The sequence below is a fragment of the Manis javanica genome, chromosome 12, assembly GCF_040802235.1.
Source record: "Manis javanica isolate MJ-LG chromosome 12, MJ_LKY, whole genome shotgun sequence".
NCBI lineage: Eukaryota > Metazoa > Chordata > Mammalia > Pholidota > Manidae > Manis > Manis javanica.
This window is the reverse complement of record NC_133167.1, coordinates 90,008,255-90,028,093: the sequence shown is the minus strand read 5'-3', so window position 1 is coordinate 90,028,093 and position 19,839 is coordinate 90,008,255. Positions and strand designations below refer to the sequence as shown.

General features: G+C 42.9%; 1 protein-coding gene across 14 annotated transcripts in view; it reads left to right on the top strand.

Annotated features, from left to right (window-relative positions):
* Positions 1 to 19,577, top strand: part of NRG1 (neuregulin 1) — a 988,266-nt gene extending 968,689 nt beyond the window's left edge. For 2 of the 14 annotated variants that reach the window (XM_073219027.1, XM_017641512.3), the window contains 6 exons: positions 2,472 to 2,495; positions 7,007 to 7,109; positions 8,618 to 8,744; positions 11,170 to 11,300; positions 12,095 to 12,301; positions 14,974 to 19,577. In XM_073219027.1, the coding sequence (XP_073075128.1) occupies positions 2,472 to 2,495; positions 7,007 to 7,109; positions 8,618 to 8,744; positions 11,170 to 11,300; positions 12,095 to 12,301; positions 14,974 to 15,625 (1,244 nt within the window). In that variant the 3' untranslated portion in view covers positions 15,626 to 19,577. Of the gene's footprint in view, positions 1 to 2,471; positions 2,496 to 7,006; positions 7,110 to 8,617; positions 8,745 to 11,169; positions 11,301 to 12,094; positions 12,302 to 14,457; positions 14,600 to 14,973 lie in introns of all 14 variants that reach the window. The other 12 variants (XM_073219031.1, XM_073219030.1, XM_073219032.1 and 9 more) reach the window with 8 other exon arrangements.
* The last annotated feature ends 262 nt before the right edge of the window (positions 19,578 to 19,839 follow it).

Genomic DNA, 19,839 nt, shown 5'->3' with positions numbered 1-19,839 from the left:
CTTCCCATGAAATGAAATCATAGTTAGGCTCACAGACTTACCTATAAAACTGTAAATGCAGTAATATGTATGCATGGGCATGCTACTAATTTTATTGAAGACCTAACCAAGCTTTCTATGCAACTAATATAGATCATTAGCAGTGTTCACGTAGGCATGGAATAATGATTCTCTGGAAAGAGTTTCTGTAGATATCTCTTGATTTTAACCCTTAAATTATTACTGACTGGTAGGAGGAAAAGGCGGGAGGTAGAGGGAGTTCGAGGGAGAAAAACTAGCCATATCCTCAAGGAAAGGTGTAAGGAAATTCATTGTCACTTCCTTGGAATATGAATTTTTGTACCCTGATGTCCCAAAGTTTATATGAAGGAAGCAAATGGGATGGGGGTGAGGGGACTGTCAGTTTGTCACATTGAGAGTTGCACAGAGATAAGAGAAATTCATTTGGATTTGAATAGATTGCTGTTTTGCTGTGAACACTGTGCAACCAAATAAGCCCTAAATCCTCTGGCTTTTAATTTATCAAAAACTTATTTGCCTGTACCCAAGTCCCAAGGCAGAAGTGCCTCTGTCTACTACATATAAGTGCCTCTTCATTACTGTTACTCAATGTACTATTTGATTTTTATTTTAATCTGGGAAGCTTCATTTCCTTAAGAGGCAGCAAGTTCTTAAAGTCTATGTTATTGGAGATAACCCAGGAGCTTTCAGAGTTTTCCCGGCCATGAAATTAGTCAAAAGTAAACATGCAGGGAGTGGCCCACGGTAAATCTCCAAGTGTGTCTGTTCTCTCAGCTGTTGAACCCTTCTGCTGTTGGCCACCATATTTCATGGCTCCTTTGTCCCACAGGGTCCCCCTGGGAGGCACATGCTAGTAGCATAAGCATTTTGTCAATGAGAAATTAACTTAACCAAAGTCACAGAACAGGTACATGGCAGAGACAGGACCAGAAACCAGGACGACCCCAGCACACTTACCTCCTGTTTTCCCTTCTCAGGAGGAGGTGCCTTGTCCATACCCAAACTGATGTTTTTAGGGGAGAAATACCCCTCCGCCACATGTTTTCAGGCTTACGAGATGCCCTGTCCTGTTTTGGGTATCTTCCTAGTGAACGAGGAAGGGAAGAAATGGAGGCCTCCGAACCTGTTTTCATCCTGCCCCACCGTCCCACCTGCCTCTCCACCCCACATGGGCGAATAAGGAAGTCGGTCCTCAAGGGTCCCACTCCGTGAGATGTACTTAACAATTTTGGTTTCAAGAATGGAAAGTGTTATTTCTGGAGGTTTCTCTTTCTTGGCCCCATTTTTCCCATTTCCTCACTTGAACTTGGGTGGGTTCTGCTAGGCCTGCAATCCTGGTGCCTCTGCAGGCAGATCTGCCAGGACTGTGGGCCCTGTGCTCACACCTTGGAGACCCCTTCCTTAGGCAGCCAGGCAGGTCATCTGCAAGGCCTGTGCCCTGGGTCTCATCTGGGCATCAGAGCTCTGCACTGTGGGGTAGTCAGCCAACTGCTTCTCTGTTACTTCAAGGAATTAAAACTAACTGAAGACACCAGGAATTCTATGCAACCCCCTTTTTTATTGTTGTTGTTACAGTTTGTAAAAGGAAGGCTTGGAGAGTTGTCCTCTCCAAGGACAACTTCCAAGGGAAGTATCCGAGGGTTACTTCCCTTGGGATAAAAATTGGTCAACTTCTAAAAAGACTCATGAGCCTTTCCTGTAAAGAGGAAGAAAATCCAGTACCACCTGCCTGTCTCTCCACACAGGACTTACATGAAAAAACTGGAAACAGATTCCACAGCTCCAATTCCATTTGGCTTTTGGGGCAGAAGCGTTTGTTGCTTTGTGAATGAAATATGTGCGTGGTGGAGAAAGTGCAAGATTAGAAGAGAAAGCAAGTTAAAAAGAAAAAATAACCAAAGCAACAACAAATATTAGAATACAACTATCCACAAACAATAGAAAAATGTAAAGCCAACGTGGGAAAAGTTTCAGACCAAACTAACTCTCCTCTTGGCTTCTATTCCTGGCTCTGCCACTGTGTGCCTTTGGTTAAAAAAATAATAATAAAATCACTTCCCTAGAACTTTGCTTCCGCCTTTTTAAAAAAGAGAAGTAATACCAAATACCTTTTCTGATTTAAAAATGCAGCGTTCTTATTCCCAAACAATGAGGTAGTGTAGAGGTTAGTTCGGTTGTACAACTTCTCCCTCAGTAAGTTCTTTTAAGGGTTAATAGAGACATGGTGTGCAGAGATTTGCACACCTCTTAAAAAAAGAGGAGTTCCCCACATGGGCTCCCAGAGGCATACCTGAGCACTGCTGTGTTAACAACCCGCCATTTGTCCTGTTCGGTGTGCACGCACAGAGCCGTAATAGTCGTGTGTAATGTGTTTTGGAGTGCAGTGTATTGCTCTTTTCTGAAACTTTTTCCTTTCTTTCTTTTTTTTTGTCAACTTTCTGCATTGGCAGAGCATCTTGGGATTGAATTTATGGGTATGGACCAATCATCATTCCTTTTAGCCTGCAGAATGTAGAGCCTATGAGCTGAAATCTTTCTCCCTTTCTGCTCTTATTTTTCAGTTCCTAACTAATTTCCTTTTTCCTTAGAAGGGATCATACAGCTATAACAATGATTTCTCTGCTTTTCAATGTATGAGTAGTTTACTGAAATATGACTAAGTGTGGCAACGTTTAGATTCCCAAGCTTCACTTAGAGTTTAAAGTCACCTACCGCAAATTCACAGATAGCCCACGTTCGTTCTTTGACCTGCTGATTGGATCTAGCCATGCTGTTATTTCAGAGCTGGGATAAGTTGGAGCGGTGCACAAGGCTATGGGAGGAACCCAACCAGGGGCCTGAGAACAAGAGAGCCTAGCCTCTAAATGCATCAGCTTAAAAACACACCACATCTTAGGCTGATGGGAGTTTGACATAATATGTCAAAATCACCTTTTTCATATAGTAACATAGAAAGCCCTTACACTGTGATACAATATTATATGCACAGACTTGAATTACTCTAATTTCCTGGAGATAGTCAAGCTCTTCCCTAGTCACCTTCATCATCTTATGAGCCAGGAGATTGGAAACAGAAAGAAAGAAGCCTTGTGCTATTTTAGGTGGATATTTTAGCACTAATGGTGTTAAACTTGAATCAATAAGCTAATTCAGATAAGATATCAAATAGAATTTTTCACACTGTACCCTTAAAATATCTGTAAGCATATGAATTTGAGACACACTTCTTTTGAAGGCCTTCATTTTAGATAATGAGGAGAAAAGACCTACTCAGGACTCCCATTCTGTCACCCCGGAGGCACCACACTGCAGGCCCTGGGCTTCCTGAACACTGCCTACAGCCCTGGAAGGTGGCTGTGCATCCACAAAGTAATGTCCTGATTAACAGATATCTGCATGCCATCTGGCTGGTGTCAGTGACATCCTGCAGCGAGGACACACTATAGCTGCTGCCTCCTTTTGAATGAAAACATTACAGCCTAGCACAGTTTCCATAATGTGAAAAATGAGGGGAGGGTGCAAGTTCTATCCATTCCAGGGACAGTGACTCAATTAAAATGAGAAAATCAAATTGCCCATTCCCCTCAGAAAGTTCCAAGAGAACACTATCCATTCGATGGGAAAACCTGCAAGAAGGAGAAACACAAACGATCCCACCAACCTATGAGTGGCAGGCCATCCACATAAGGGCAGGGATCTCCTGGGGTTACTTCCCTTGGGATAAAAATTGGTCGACTCCTAAAAAGGCTCATGAGCCTTTCCTGTAAAGAGGAAGAAAATCCAGTACAACCTGCCTGTGTCTCCATCACAGCATCTTTCCCACTTTCTCACTTTAGGGCCTGACTGTAGAATTGCATAGTCCCATTCCCTGTGAAGGAGGGTAAAGGATAGTTCAGGGCCATGACTTCTCCCTCAGTAGGATCTTAAGGCTGAGTAGACACAGGCTGTGCTGGCATCTGCTTACCTCTTAAAAACAAACCTTCAGAGGCCCCCTAGTCTCAGGGCAGTCAGTGTACTAAACCAGAACGTTCCATCCTCAAAGAAAATCAGACCTTAAAGGTCAATTAAAACCGAGAAAGACAAGGCCTCTGCCTCCCAGCCTGGCCAGATCAGACTGAAACATATACATGAGCTGACTCACTTCAGTGAGGGCCGCCAAACCATAAAGACTCACAACCATTTCCACTTATTAAAGCAGATCCGCCGACTAGGCTGACAGATTTTTTTTCCAGTGCTGCCTCTAATTTGCTTTTGCCCTGTTGACCCTGTCACACTAGGAAAAACATAAGAGAAAAAAGGGTTAAAGCAGCCCATTGTTGATACTGTTGTTCATCAGGTATTTCTCTTTTAATCCATTCATAGTGTGTGTGGGGGTCACCTGATTTCATACACTATTGGAAAATCAAATCAAATGCATGCAGTAAATGCTGCTGTGAATACAAAATCCTAATCCCACAGCTGTAGTCCATGGCCTTGGCTTTAATTGTTTCATTTTAGCACTTTTGCTTCACCCTTTGGCCTTTATTCCACTGCCTTTGGATTTCTGTGATCGATTTTACTGGCAAATATGTGTCTTCCCACATAACCTAGGAGGAATGGGCGAGTCCTCATACACTGTTCACCAACTCAGGTCAATCTATTCCTTTATAATTAAGAACAAACAAAAACTGTCAAAAAAATCACTGGGAGTATGCATGACACCTTCCCCATATGCATCCCGTGTGTGCAGTTTGCAGATGTCATTTACCCCCTCACCTGAAGACAGACTGTGAAGATGTCATTGCTACCAAGCCCTTACGGTTTTGAAAGAAGATAAAATAGAGTAAGTGAGGGACAGTACTTTTACATGATGCCTCTTCACCGGCTCATCACAGCCAAAGGAGCCCTGCTCTGCGTCCTGGCTCCCGTGGAGAAGGACCAGGGGGTGATGCCTCTGCTTCTTGGACTTATTGCTAAAAACTGATCCGGATGCCAGGGCAAGGAGGGGGCTTCAGGGGCATCTGCTCACAAATTAACACCTGTCCTGTGGCTACGGGGGAGGGGAGGCAGCAGACACAAGCCATTAACATGTCAGCATTCACATTCCATGTGCTCATTGGATTTCTGCGGCACAAACATCTCTGACACTACTCTACGTCTCCTGGTTCATTGTTCCACCCAGTGCGCCCGCTGCTTTGCTTTCTAATCGCGGCTTCCACGTGACCGCCAGCCTAGGTTAGGAGTTATGCTGTATGGGGTAACCCTTCCAAGTCTGCATCCACCTTTCCTTCCCACCTGAGCATTCCCTCCCTTTGGCTTCCTCTATTTATTTATTTGTTTGTTTGTTTGTTTTTCTTCCCTTAGTATCAGGCATGCTGTGCCAGGGACTTCAGATGGCTCCTTCACTTTTAACCTTGTTTTCCCTCATACCTGACTTCCCCCACTCTCTCCATCATCCTGTCCGTCTGTCTGTCCTCCTGGTTTGTTTTTCCTTTCCACTTCCAACCCTTTTGGTTTGTTCTGGTATAATCTCTGTGGCATTCCTGTCTTTTACCTGCTGATTTCTAGTCTCCTTCTCCTCCTGTTAATAATCAGTGCTATATTAATTTGATTTGACAATGTTCCTGATCTGTTAACTGGAATTTGATTACCATGGGCTTGGCTTGTAGGAAATGTTTAATCATAAGGCCTACTGTATCACAGAAATTTAAATGCACTTTTTCATTTCAAGAAACTTCCCCCAATTTACCTTCTCTCAATAGAGAAAAAAGGTGTGGTGGCTGAGACTGAGAGGTAAATTGGAAATGTTCTGTAAGTGTCCATGTTGAATGTCCAGATACAAGCCCTTCTTTGTATAATATTCCCCGGTTCCTGACCAGTTTATTAATCAGAAGAGCAAGTACAGCTTTCACTGCTTATTATGCACTGGCTGACTTCTCTTTCTCAGTGAACTTGTGAATATCTTCCAATAAATGTAATTAGACTGGTTGGAAGCTCAGCTCCTATGGGATCCGGTTCACCATTAAATCAGCCAATCTTGTTAAGAACCTGACCTACCATAGTATAATCAGGTTATTCCTCACCCCCACCCCACCCAAAAAACTGATTTGCACATAGACGTCCATGAATGAGAGACTGGTTGCATTTGTGGCACAATAGCACCTGTAATTCAAAATTCTAAGCATCACACTTCTGTAGAGTGACTTACCTTAGCTAATTTGCCAAGTTGGTCAATCCAGGAATATGCCCTCTTCCAAATACACATCATCTAAGTCTCTAAGTACAATTGATTACATAATCAAAGGGCTAATCTTCAACTTGGCCCAGGGCTGTCCTACCCACCATATTGGGTTTTCTCTGATACAGTGCCCCACTTACTCTCTATTAGGTTGCTTATGTTCACATTTTAATGTTAAATTGTAGGGATCTTGCCTCAATTTTTTGTTCCTAAATACAAGTCAAGCTCATGTTTGCAAATGTCTTTGAGTTTATTTTTTTTTAAGTTAGAAATGCCTCCCTGTAAAGACCACTGGAATATAAAATAGCTGGGAAATAAAAAGAGGCTGGGGGTGGCGGTGGGAGGGCAGGGGGCAGGAGGAGAGGAGGATCCCAGGGGTCCCAGTCCCAGCTCCTTTTATTGGCATTGATTCCTGTTGTCTTTGCAAAAGATTTTTACAAGAAATAAAAACTGCAGTTTTAACCGAATAGTTATTTTACAATGTTTATGACCTGCCAGTTTAAGTCATATGTATCTATAGCTTATACTTAAAGTAACTTTATAGAATAATAATTTTATCGTAAATGGCCCCAGCTGGCTTCACTGTTTTGCTCCCAGTGTAGCACAGTGTACACTGTACCTTAAGTATGTCTGCAAAAAAGCAATGAGTTGTCAGCTATTTATTTTCGTGTGAACGTGGACAATCCCATGCAGCATGCCAAGTGTTGAGTTGTAAGTCCCGGCAAGGGGAAGGGACATTTGGTGACATCTGCCCTCCTCCCTTTCCAGAAGCAGAGGAGCTGTACCAGAAGAGGGTGCTGACCATCACCGGCATCTGCATCGCCCTGCTCGTGGTCGGCATCATGTGTGTGGTGGCCTACTGCAAAACCAAGTAAACCCTCCCCCGGGCCTCCTTGCTCCTTGGTGCAGAGACAGCGCAGCCAGCCAGGGCCTTGCAAGACCCAGGCTCCGCAGCCTGGCCTTGGAAAGGGGGGTGCAGGGGGCAAGAGGGATTTGTCCCCTGAGTTTGAACTCAGAATAATCCACTTCGATGACCTTTCTTAATCATATACATTAGAAAGCTTTGCCTGTTTATGTGAAAGTGCTGAGAAGCCTTCTGACTATGTTCAGAAGCCTGGCCACAGCTGCACAGCTGAAGAAAGGGCTGGAGGGACCGGCTTGTATGGGGCACACAGTGCACACACCACATCCTGAGAGGGGGCAGGTGCCAAAGTGCGCTTGTCATACCGCAGCTGAGGACGCGTCCGGTGCACTCAGACTTAGGAGACAAGGGAACTACTTGGTGGTGTTTGAAATGTTATGGTTATTTTTCAACTCCTTCTAATTAGGTTAGTGGTTCAAACGCTCTCAAAGTGCAAGATAGACAAAAGAAATCTCATGGGAGGAGCATCCAAAGCTTGCTTTGAAAGAATAAAAGAGAAAACATTAAAATAGATTTGTGTTCCCTATGTTTGGTCCTTAAGCTGAGTCCAGAGTAACAAATACAATTCCTGTGTGATATAAGTTCCATTCACTTTTCTCTGTCACGTAGGACTTCCACTTCAAGCCTGAAATGATGTTAATTAACAGTTGTTTTGCTTTATCACATAAATCCTTCTTGCCAAAGCTAGCCATGGGAATGTTATAATGTCTGGATGTTGCATTGAAGAAAAAAAGAAAATGCGCTTGTATTACCATAAAATGAAGGGCATGGATGGTGTTTTCTTTATACCCCAGGATTTAATGTGGTGCCAGAATTGAGTAAGTGATAGAGATAAGCCTTCATGGAACCCATCCTAGGAGTCTTATTTGGTGTGATCTCAATATTCCAATATTTATTACCTAGTTATACAAAAAAGTATTATTACTAGCTCATGTTACCACTACGCTAAAATCTGGCAAAATATGTGCGTATCTTCACTCACGTGCAATGCTATCAATGTACACACACTATGTATAATGGACAGATCAAAACTGGCTGCGTTTTCTTAAGAGATGCACAGGCAAAACCATAAATAAGATCAACCGTAGCAATTGCACAACACAAACAGTTACCTAAGACAAATGGCCATCTGTAAGACTTTGGCAAAGACAGCTTGACTTGGGAAGCCAGGGTTTTAGCCAAATAGCAACTTGACTTATCTTGTCTCTTCCTCTTTTTTCTTATCTCTCAGCCATCCAGTTAAATTTCTGTAAGACTCCCATCCAGCTTCTGAAATGTATTTGCTAAGAATGTGTGATTCCACCTCTGCCTATAGGCAGATTCTGAGCTGGAATGGCACACCTCCCCCCAGCCGCCACCAAACCACGGCCTGAGTTACATGGTGGTAGAGTGAAGAATTCACTGTACTAAGAAATGTAAATAAGAGAAAAAATAAATGCTCCCTTTGTCATATCCAGGAAACAACGGAAAAAGCTTCATGACCGGCTTCGGCAGAGTCTTCGGTCTGAACGGAACAACATGGTGAACGTAGCAAACGGGCCTCACCACCCGAACCCGCCCCCCGAGAACGTTCAACTGGTGAATGTATGTTGACTCTGGCCAGTGGGAAGGCTGAGCACCTCTTCTCTATTCAGGCACCTTCAAGTCTCTTTTCTAAAGCTCTTAAGCCCTTAGCTGCTGCCATTAATCACCATGGCTTCCAGGAATCCAAGATTTTTGCCAGGAGAAAGTGATGGGAACATTTTTTAAAGTGGATTTGGTTACTGTAAAACCAGCATATTTCCTCTTATAAATTGTTCATTAAGGGGTTGGAAGAATAATGCTGGGTTTGTTCTGCAGGGAGGCCATAATTAGGAGAAAGAAAAGAAAAACACAAAGAGAAATAATACAATTGATGATACAAAAATCAGAAGGAAATGTATGATTTTTTTTCATAATTTGGAAGTGAAAGCTACTCTAGTCTATAAGTGATTGGTACTGATGACTAAGCTCAGGGCTTTAGAGAGATTTTCATTAGAGGCGTTTCACAGGGCCTTACGATATACCGATTCTGATTTACAAAGGGAGACATTAGGGTACGGAAAGGTCAAGTGACTTATCAAACTTTGTTCTGAAAGTTTGCAAAACTGGAAGGAAATAATACTTTCTTATTCCCTGACTCTTTCTACATGATGAAGTATATCCTTAATCATTCAAATATTTTGCTTAAAATTTACCAAGCACTTGGCTTTTGAATATAACTAGGTCATAGAATATTAGACTCTGAAGAGTCTTTAGAGATTGTCTTCCAAACTTCCCTTCTTTACAGATAAAGACCAGAGCTGGACACAGCCTTCCTACTTCTGGAGTATTTCTCTCCCTAGTTCACCATAATTCTTCCTGTTTAATTCATTTTCCCCTGGTGTTTAGCTTTTTATAGGCAATGCTTGAAGATTATATTGCAGTGCCATTTTCTATCCTGTAAAAAAAAAGGTATACCTTTTTGTGGAGTGAATATGTCATAGACTTCACGTTCAGAGTCACTGGTTCCTAAACCACGAGTAATGCCCTTCAGACGACTGTTAGAGAAAGGTGCTAGTATATAATATACTAACGTACTGAGCTGTTTCCTCTCCCATCAGTGTTCGTTAGAATGTTTTGCACAATTGAGAGATGCATTCATTACAGACACACCAATAATCTGTCGGTATGTGTGTTATAATATATAGGAGGTAGAATGACTGCCAGGATTCCTATTAGGGCTCAAGCTGTGTGACTTTGGGCTTTAATCTGTCAAAACCCTATTTCTTCATTATGAAAAAAAGGCCTAAAAATAATACCGACTTCAAAAAGCTCTTGTGAGCCTTAAATAAGATAATCCATATAAACCACTTACCCTAGTGGCATTTATTGAGTGTTCAGTAATTGTTAAATGTTGTTTTCACTAGATTCACTGAGCTTATACTGCCTTTCAAGGAGCAGGCGTGAAATGGTACACAGGCTAGAAACAGCTCATTACATATGACATCACTATCTTTTCCTCCCAGCAAGCTGGCTGTACATTCCAGGAAGATCCACATGGAATAGCCTTTCCACTAACAGAACCAGCTAGAGTTTCAAGCATAATTCAACTCATATATTTTGGGGTTTCTGTGAATATATCAGATTCTCTTAGAGCCCACAGCCCATCGATTATAAAGGGCCCCGTTTCATCTACGTTTCATCCTTTCTGTGCCTTTTCCTGTTTTTTAAGTCACTTTGGTGAAAATGCTAACAGCATGTAAAACACAGTTTCAAAATGCGCCTTTCTCACTGATAGAAGGCCATCCTAGGCACTGTGATTTGGTGGTGATAAGAAGGTAGAATGTGCCTGTCCCATTTATAGGTCCTTTATGTATTCTGAGCTTTGTCACGGTGTGTGACCTTAGCAACTGCTGTAAATCCTCAAATCTCTCTGTAGCCTGGTGAGGCTTACCACTGACAACAAGTTAAAAAATTCAGTGATAGCATTAGGGCAACATGGCCTCTGGGACACTGCAAGAGAAAGTAGACTGAAGTATAGGGATTTTTAAAAAATGCGTCTACTGACTTGACATTTGAAATAAGACAAACCAGCTCTGTGCTTTTGTTTCACTCAAATATCTGTGAGCCTTCTTTCACTCACAACTACCACAGCAGAAATGACTGTTAGGCAGATGGAAGCCCAAAACTGAATACTATTATTACATTCTAGTCATGTTGTCTGTCGGAAACAAAACAGAAGAAGTGAGAAAATGAGCATGTTCTGATGATAGGTAGCTGTGGCTGTATGCCCCACAGTGCGTGCACGTTCACGAACTCCATTCGTGGAATCTAAAGGCCACAGCAGCCAGGATAGCATTCACCGTCTGGATGTTGGAGAAATGGAATTTATTATGGTGTATGTGTACTGGAACTGATTTTTGTGTGTGTGACCAAAAAAAGTTAGTGTGACAATTATTAGTGTTTTGGTTTATGTGAATCTTCAAATTGTGTCTCTTTGTTTACCCAGCAATATGTATCTAAAAATGTCATCTCCAGTGAGCATATTGTTGAGAGGGAAGCAGAGACATCTTTTTCCACCAGTCACTATACCTCGACTGCTCACCATTCCACTACTGTCACCCAGACTCCAAACCACAGGTATGAGAATTTTAAAAAATGGCCTGGCACTTCTCCAAGAATGAATTTGTGCACATTGCCTTTTGCTCTAAGGAGCACAGGACACAGACGAGGCAGAGAGATAGAGTAAAATGTGTGGCTGAGGAAAACACAGACTTTCAGCATCAACTGGCTCTGCCAGTTTAATTGCTATTTAAATCGGAGCCTCAATTCTCCCATATCCAAAAAAAGGGACTCTAACACCACCTCACAGGGTCATTGTTCCCCATTTTAAAATTGTCTTTGCTCATGCCCGACTGCTCACTGAATTGCTACACTGGGGAAAGTGTTAGATGCTACATAAGGCTCAGAAGTTGACTTCCTCCAAAGATCGGATTTGCCCTGGGAAATACACATGAGAGTTGGTTCAGTAGCTGGACCCTAAATTCTCAAATGCCTTGGTGATCCATGTCTGAGAGTGTGGTAATAAGGGCAACATTAGACTCCCAGATGTAGATCACAAGACTAGGGTTTCCTTAACCTAAGCTGCTCAACAACCGAAGGATTGTAAGAATACCTAGTACATAGTAGTGTGTTGAACATGTGTGAATAAATATGTTGAATGGGTGAACGAATGAATAAACTATATCCTTACAAAGCCAATCTACCCCAAAACCCTTTCTGTAGCAAGTGCCTTTATAGCAATTCTATTCTGAGACACCTAATGTCCTAGTGAACTCCTGATGCACCATAATTTGAACTGTTCATCAGATCACTTCCTTTCATTCCCATGTTTGCCTATAATTTATCTCTCTGCTCTCCCATGTCCCCTCTAGCTGGAGCAATGGACACACTGAAAGCATCCTTTCCGAAAGCCACTCTGTAATCATGATATCATCGGTAGAAAACAGTAGGCACAGCAGCCCCGCTGGGGGCCCAAGAGGACGTCTCAGTGGCATGGGAGGCCCTCGAGAATGTAACAGCTTCCTCAGGCATGCCAGAGAAACCCCCGACTCCTACCGAGACTCTCCTCACAGCGAAAGGTAAAACCGAAGGGCGGAGCCAGGGCCAAGGAGAAAGAACCCCGAGCAGAGAGCCCCCTGCGCACCTGCGGTCTCTCCTCAGGAAGTCCACTCGGTGGGCCGAGGGGCAGCAGCTGCTTGCTCTAGGACGCTCCTAGTTGCAAAGCCATCTTTTTATTTGACTGAACTCATTTCTTCTGAGCGTCTCGCGTCGTCCCGGTGGCTGACAGGCACCAGACTCTTAAGGGGCGGGAAGGATTTGATGTGCAAGGGGCAGCAAACTTGGAGCTCCTAGCTCTGCCCTTAAGCTCAGACCCCCTCCGGATCCCAGTTTCCTCTGGTGTAACCTTAGAGAGATGGCACCACTGATTGGGGACCTTTCTCTAGTTCCAGCCCAGTTGTCCAAACTGGTCGAGCTGGCCTCTGGCCTCATGTTCTCATGTGCTAACTCTTTCTTACCTTCCAGCCTCAGTTAAATCAAATCCAGGGCTGTCATTGCTGACTGTCATGGGGAACAACTGCTTGCCTTCCACCGTGTGGTATCCCTTTTTGTGAAATTCCAAGAAGGGATGAATAAACGAATCTTTCGTGTGCTGCGTCTGGCAGTCTTCACAGGTGGTTTTCAAAGCAGATATTGCCTTTGATATGGCCCTTTATTCCAGAATGTTTTGACTTTCCTCTAGGGGTACTAGGTTGGGTTTGGGGAGAGGCAGTTACAGCAAAAGTAAATAAAGAACAGAGGAAAGCAAACTAAAAGAGACACATACTAGGAATTCTGAATGTATAGGCTCTCAATCCGTTTTCACCTGAACTCGGAGAGCGTCAGACCCAACCAGCATATCTAGCCCATCAGTAAACTGCTGCGTGTTAGTATTCAAATCCAGTGGGGTTTTGTTGTGTAGTGTGTTGTCATCTCAGTCTCATCCAGGACCATTTGCTAAAATGTTTACAGAATGTCAAACCCATACTTATTTGGTAGTTACATGGGTGGAGATAATTTTGAAAGACTTTTCACTCATGGACTGCTAAGTATGTACAACAAAGGATGCCTAGTTCTGGGCCTGCAGATCTCTTTGTCAGGAGCCTTTTCCCCAAAGTGGTACCTCAGAGCTTTCTAGAATTAGAGGTTGCTCTGTAACTCACCTGTGAAAAAGAAGGCATGGTCCAAAACCGGTTTAAACATCAGTCTTAAATCCATATAATTATATCTTCATGTATCAAGGAAGTCCATCTGTCCTAAGTCAGTCGTTTTTGAAACCTGAAAAAGAGGTTAGGGATAAAATCTTTCTTCATCACCACATGTGACATTTATCTTTCAAGACTGACATTTTCCTGCTGTGGTAGGCTTCCTTGCGCAACCCAGATTTTATCTAGGAGTGCAAATTATACCTGAACCTCGGGATCATCGGGGGAAAAGATGAATCACTTTTACGTGTTGGTGAATTTGATGAGCATTTCTCAGAGAGCCTAATTTAAGTATCCCCAAAGCAAAAAGTGGGAAGACGTGAGCCCCAGATATTTCAACCTCTAGACACTTTTTCATTTTAGATGCAGCTAGAGTTCACATCCGTATGACTCTGAATCATGGCTGAACAGCAGGAGAGTGAATAGGTTTCCTGTTCCTGTTAGCTAGAGTTCAGACCATAGTGTCCTGTGTCATCACAGGTCATGCCAAATTAGACTCTGTGAATGCCAATGTGAAGAAAAGAGACCTTTAATGCTCTACACTGATAACATTTTTATCAAAGCTGAGAAATGTGACTCTGAGTAGACTGCATTTCCCTCCGTGCCAAAGCAGGTCTTGCTCTGGGGGAAGAAAGCACAATATGCAAAAATCAGTGCACTCGATGTCTTGACAAGGAGTTTCACTGAGCATTATCAGAAGTAACATGGTCAAAGGGAAAATGGTACAGCCGACCCCTGAGCAGCCACAAGAGAAGCCAAGGACTGACGCCACTGTGGGGTTTGGAAAAGAGGTAGAGTGGAGATTGGACAGAACTGTGGGGCCAAGGGAAGTTTCTCTCAGACTAACCTTTGAATGTCTTGGTCACTGGGATGGATAGTTGCAAAGTTGAATGTTAAAAAGTAGCATTTCATGGGAAAATGAAAAGCACACAAATGTGTTACACTGTTACCAGGAATAAATCTAAGTCACTATGCTCTTTTTTTTTCATAAGACATAACCTTTTAGCTGAGCTAAGGAGAGACAAGGCACACAGATCCAAATGCATGCAGATCCAGCTATCAGCAGCTCATCTTAGATCTTCCTCCATTCCCCATTTGGGCTTCATTCTCTAAGACCCCTTGGCCTTTAGGAAGGTATAGTATTTAAGTAATACTTCTTTCCCTTCCAAATCCCTGAGCCATGGCCCTTATAAACTGAGAGGTTTCAGGACCCAATGCCCTCTTGTCTTGACCCACATGCTTTTATTTAAAATCATGGTGAGATTGAATATCCCAAAAGCTTTGATGGACTAGGCGATTTAGCTGCTCTTTGCATGTGCTCCTGTGAGGAAACTCTTGGCTACATAATTTTCGATTCCAAGGGTACTAAATGTCCTTGAGTAAAAGTCAACAATGGCTAGAACCTTCATTTTTCTGATTATGTAGTAGCGTGAATCCTGTCCCCTCCCCCTCCCTGCTATGTGCTGTTATTCCACCACACTCACGCGGGGTGTTCTGTGCTCACACAGGTATGTGTCAGCCATGGCCACCCCGGCTCGTATGTCACCTGTAGATTTCCACACGCCAAGCTCCCCCAAATCGCCCCCTTCGGAAATGTCTCCGCCTGTGTCCAGCACTACGGTGTCCATGCCCTCTATGGCTGTCAGCCCCTTCGTGGAAGAAGAGAGACCTCTGCTTCTCGTGACACCACCGAGGCTGCGGGAGAAGTATGACCACCACGCTCAGCAATTCAGCTCTTTCCAGCACAACCCCGCGCTTGAGAGCAGCAGCCTGCCCCCTAGCCCTCTGAGGATAGTGCAGGAGGAGGAGTACGAAACGACCCAGGAATATGAGCCAGCTCAAGAGCCTGTTAAGAAACTCGCCAGTAGCCGGCGGGCCAAAAGAACCAAGCCCAATGGCCATGTTGCCAACAGGTTGGAAATGGACAACACCACAAGCCCTGCGAGCAGTAACTCAGAGAGTGAAACAGAAGATGAACGTGTAGGTGAAGATACACCCTTCCTGGGCATACAGAACCCCCTGGCGGCTGGTCTTGAGGCAACCCCTGCCTTCCGCCTGGCTGACAGCAGGACTAACCCAGCAGGCCGCTTCTCTACACAGGAAGAATTGCAGGCCAGGCTGTCTAGTGTAATCGCTAACCAAGACCCTATCGCTGTATAAAACCTAAATAAACACATAGATACACCTGTAAAACTTTATTTTATATAATAAAGTATTCCACCTTAAATTAAACAATTTATTTTATTTTAGCAGTTCTGCAAATAGAAAACAGGAGAAAAAAAACTTTTATAAATTAAATATATGTATGTAAAAATGTGTTATGTGCCATATGTAGCAATTTTTTACAGTATTTCAAAATGAGAAAGATATCAATGGTGCCTTTATGTTCTGTTATGTTGAGAGCGAGTTTTGTGCAGTTACCGTGATTGCTTTTTCCACAGTATTTCGGCAAAACCTCCCATACATTCAGTTTCTGCTGGCTTCTTGTGCACTGCATTATGATATTGACTGGATGTATGATTTGCAAGACTTGCAAACTGTCTCTCTGTTTGCGTACAGCCGCACCCAGTCAGTATGTCTTGTATTGGCACATCCGTCCAACTCCGCTTCTCTTTTCTATGAAGTTTTCTTTTGCTTTCAGCCTTTGAAATGAGTTGTGTCTACTCTGCCAGCCAAAGGTTTGCTTCACTGGGCTCTGAGATAACAGCAGATCCAACAGCATGCTACTATTAATTACAGCAGGAAACTGCATTCAGTAACGTTAACTATTAGGAAGAAAGTAATATTGTGATTTTTAAAAACTATATTATCAATCAGAAGACAGCCTGCTCTCACTAAGAGGAGCTACCATTTACTTTCTTTTGACGTATGTGTCTTGACCGAAAGCAACAGTTTAGGGGATGGCATGAAGAATACAGTCAGTGTTAATACAACACCTTGTAAGAGGACTCACTTTCACTTGCTGGGCGAGTTACACAGCAGCTCATCTCGTTGAAGGTCAAACAATGGCTGAAAAAGGTGCAATCATTCCTGACTTGTGTTTTTCACTGATATTGGACCTAGTGGTTAGTTGTGTCTTCTCCGCTTATGATCAGACATGTTAATGGCACAAAAACCCCGGCTTCAACAGCACACTCAGCAATTTATCTGAAATATTTCTAGAATGAAATGTGCCTGCTGTACGTAGTGGTGACTTGTCATCACAGGGAAATATTTCTGTCCTAGAGCATCTAGAAGGAGTGAATGTATAGAAGGCACAGGTGGAGAGCGACTGTATGACTTGGTTGCAATTTCAAACTATTTTGTTGACTGCCCCTTACTCCTCATTATTTTTCTCTTGTCTTTCAATGTTGCCTTGATTAAGTCCTAACTATGCATGAACATTTTGTCAGGAATGGCCAGTGTGCATGCGGCTAGTGATTAGTAAGAAGCTTTCACGCTTGTCGCTCCATCAGGAAATGTCAATAGTGTTGGAAAGATTGCACCTTTCCTTGCAGAAGTGAACCCCATGTGTGTCCTGACCTCTCAGTTTGCAACCTTTGTCACCTGATTCCCCTCCTTTCTTACCTTTTGTTTTATTGTCACAAAACGGGACTAAGATGGGTCTCAATTTTGTACAGTCTCTTGTCATTTCAAATCCAAGGCAGGCCTGCCTACAGGTGTTGATATTTGGAGTAACTGCTAATTGAGGAAAATAGGAGAGTTTTTTTTTTTTAATGAGGGACCCACTTCATGCCTTGCCTCACCTCTATCAAATCAGGCTGGACCTTTACGCAGATTCCTGATGGCCTCCTAGGAGCCATTGGATAAAACGGGAAATGGTTTAGCTGGGGCTTCAAAATACCAGGCATGAAGTCAGTGAGAATGACTGCCTCTTTTGCAGGTGGACTGAATCTATTTCTTCACCAAACCTCTATGCTGAAAGGAAGGAGGTTCATGCAAGTAGGTCTGAGAAAAAATGCAGGCTGGGCATGAGTCATGTCATGAAGCTTTTGTGTGTTCCTATAATTCAAAGATGTGTCTGCAGGTCCATGAAGTTACTCTTAGTATTTGGTGTCCTACACTGCTCTTCATTATTTCATACCACTTCCTCTGAGTTCAGAAGTGTCCTCATTTGCTTTTTAACCTACACTGAGGAGCCCCTGTCAGGCTGCACAATTTGCACTGATTTACCAGTTCTGCAGAAGTGAGGAAACTCCTGGCAGGAGGAAGAAGACAGTCGACCCAGAGGTTCTCAAAATTATTGTAAAATTGCCTTTGAAGGCCTCGACTCACTCTTAGACTATTACAGTAAAAAAATCCTGCCACTAATTAAAAGCCTAAAATTTCTCTTTCAAATTCTTCAGCCACTGGAGTATTCCATGTTCCATTCTGGAGAATTTCAGGAATAAATCAAACCTCCACTTGAGAGCAATGAACATTATCCTCAGTATGGAAAATTGCTGTAAATTTTCAGGTTGCAAATATATATATGAAAATTTAGGGCATATTTCCGATTTGATTCTGGTCACTCACAAAGTGGCATATTAGTGGGGACAACCTTTCCATGGGTGAAACAGGAGCTTCTCTTGATAAGAAAGGCCAGCTCACCCCTCAGGGCCACTTGCTGCAGCCACGAGATTTGGGTTTGCAGGGATATCTCTGTGATGTTTAATTGCCGCATCACTCAACCCTCCCCGTTTATACAGTCAGGCAGCACAGCGGCATGACGGAGGAGGAGCAGGAACCTATGTCTCCAGCGGATAGAAAACTTTCTTGGGTTTCCAGGTATTGGAAATGGCCCAGAAGTTTGACAGCACCTTTGTTTCCTGGGTCTGAGATCATATCCCACTGAGGAATATGAAGGAGAGAACAGTATATGCAAAACTCTTCCCTCGTTCACAATTGCTCCTCTGTCCCATTCTCCCTTCTTGCATGGGATGCCTTTTTTTTCAAGGGTGCCTGGACAGCCTCTTGCTTTCTACAAAACAGCCCTCCCTGGGAGTATGTGAATGAGGCCCCTAACCCCAGCTTGCCAGACCTTCCTTGTTTAAGTGTGACTGTCTTGATGCAGTAGAGTTCATGCAGGGTAACTTGCTTAGTAACTATGCCCCTTTTGGGTCTGGGATTGAAAGGTGAATCGCTCACATTGGTGAAAATAAGGAAGGCCTGGTTTTATCTTTTCGTTCTAGCTCCATTCCACCAGCCACAGAGATTTCTATCCACAAGACCAGTGAAACACTGCAGAGAGATGCAGACAAAAGGAAGTGGCCACATACCACAAGTTCTATTACATATTCTTTTGTAAATATACACTGTACATTATTTGGGTGTTTTCCTAAATCATTTACTGTCTTTATGAGTTAATGTCAGTTTTTTTACTCCCTCAACTTACTGTGTAACATTGTAAATAACATAATGTCCTTTATTATTTATATTTAAGCATCTAACATAGAGTTGTTTTCATATAAGTTTAAGATAAATGTCAAAACTATATGGGGTTTTTGTTTTTCTTTGCTTTAAAATTATGTATCATTTCCTTTTTCTTTTTTTTTTAAGAATAATTTATTGTTCGGGAGAAGGAATGTCTATGTAATTGCAACTATTTGAAGTATGCACCTTTGAAGGCCGTGAGGTACTGATAAACTAAAGAATTTATTATCCAAAACACTAAGCAATAAGTAATTGTGATTTATTTAAAGTTTTGTTCATTTTCCATGAAAGACATATCACAATAAAAAATGCTACTCTGTGGAGATCTTTGGAAGTGTTGCTCAGCAGACTAACGTGGCAGTCTGTTAGACCGGCATGATAATTGCCTTAATTTAGGAATGTGTTTGATGGGCCCTGTGATCGATCGTCTTGTCTGTTCATTGCTTTGACCACAATGCCTATTCTTGACTCATCCTCTGCCCATTGATTCTTCTTACCCCTGGATTCTTTGTTGACGGAGCTACAATCAACCAATATGCTGTTTTCTCCCTCCTCCCACCATATACAAAAACATATCATAGAGGACATTATAGGACATTATTGCCTGATCTGGTTATTAATACATTATACAGTACCAGCTAGAAACTCCTTCAGACTAACGTCAGTGTGGCAATCCCATGCGGCCAGGATGCAAATAGCCTGCTGGCCACCGTAGCCTATAATGCAGCCAGTCAGGATCTGGCCGTGCTAAGCTCTCCTATAGCTTCAGTTGGTTTATTTTCCATCAGGCCCACCATTTATGGATCCAGAGTTTTAAGAGAAAAGGTTAAATCAGGTTCTTTCCCCTCATTCCATTAGTAAATCAAAGTAGATGCCCATCTTCCTGCTCAGGAAAACACCTATGCATGAGAAGTTTCCCACATCCTGAGACTTAGTCATAGAAATGAGGATGTTACTTTTCA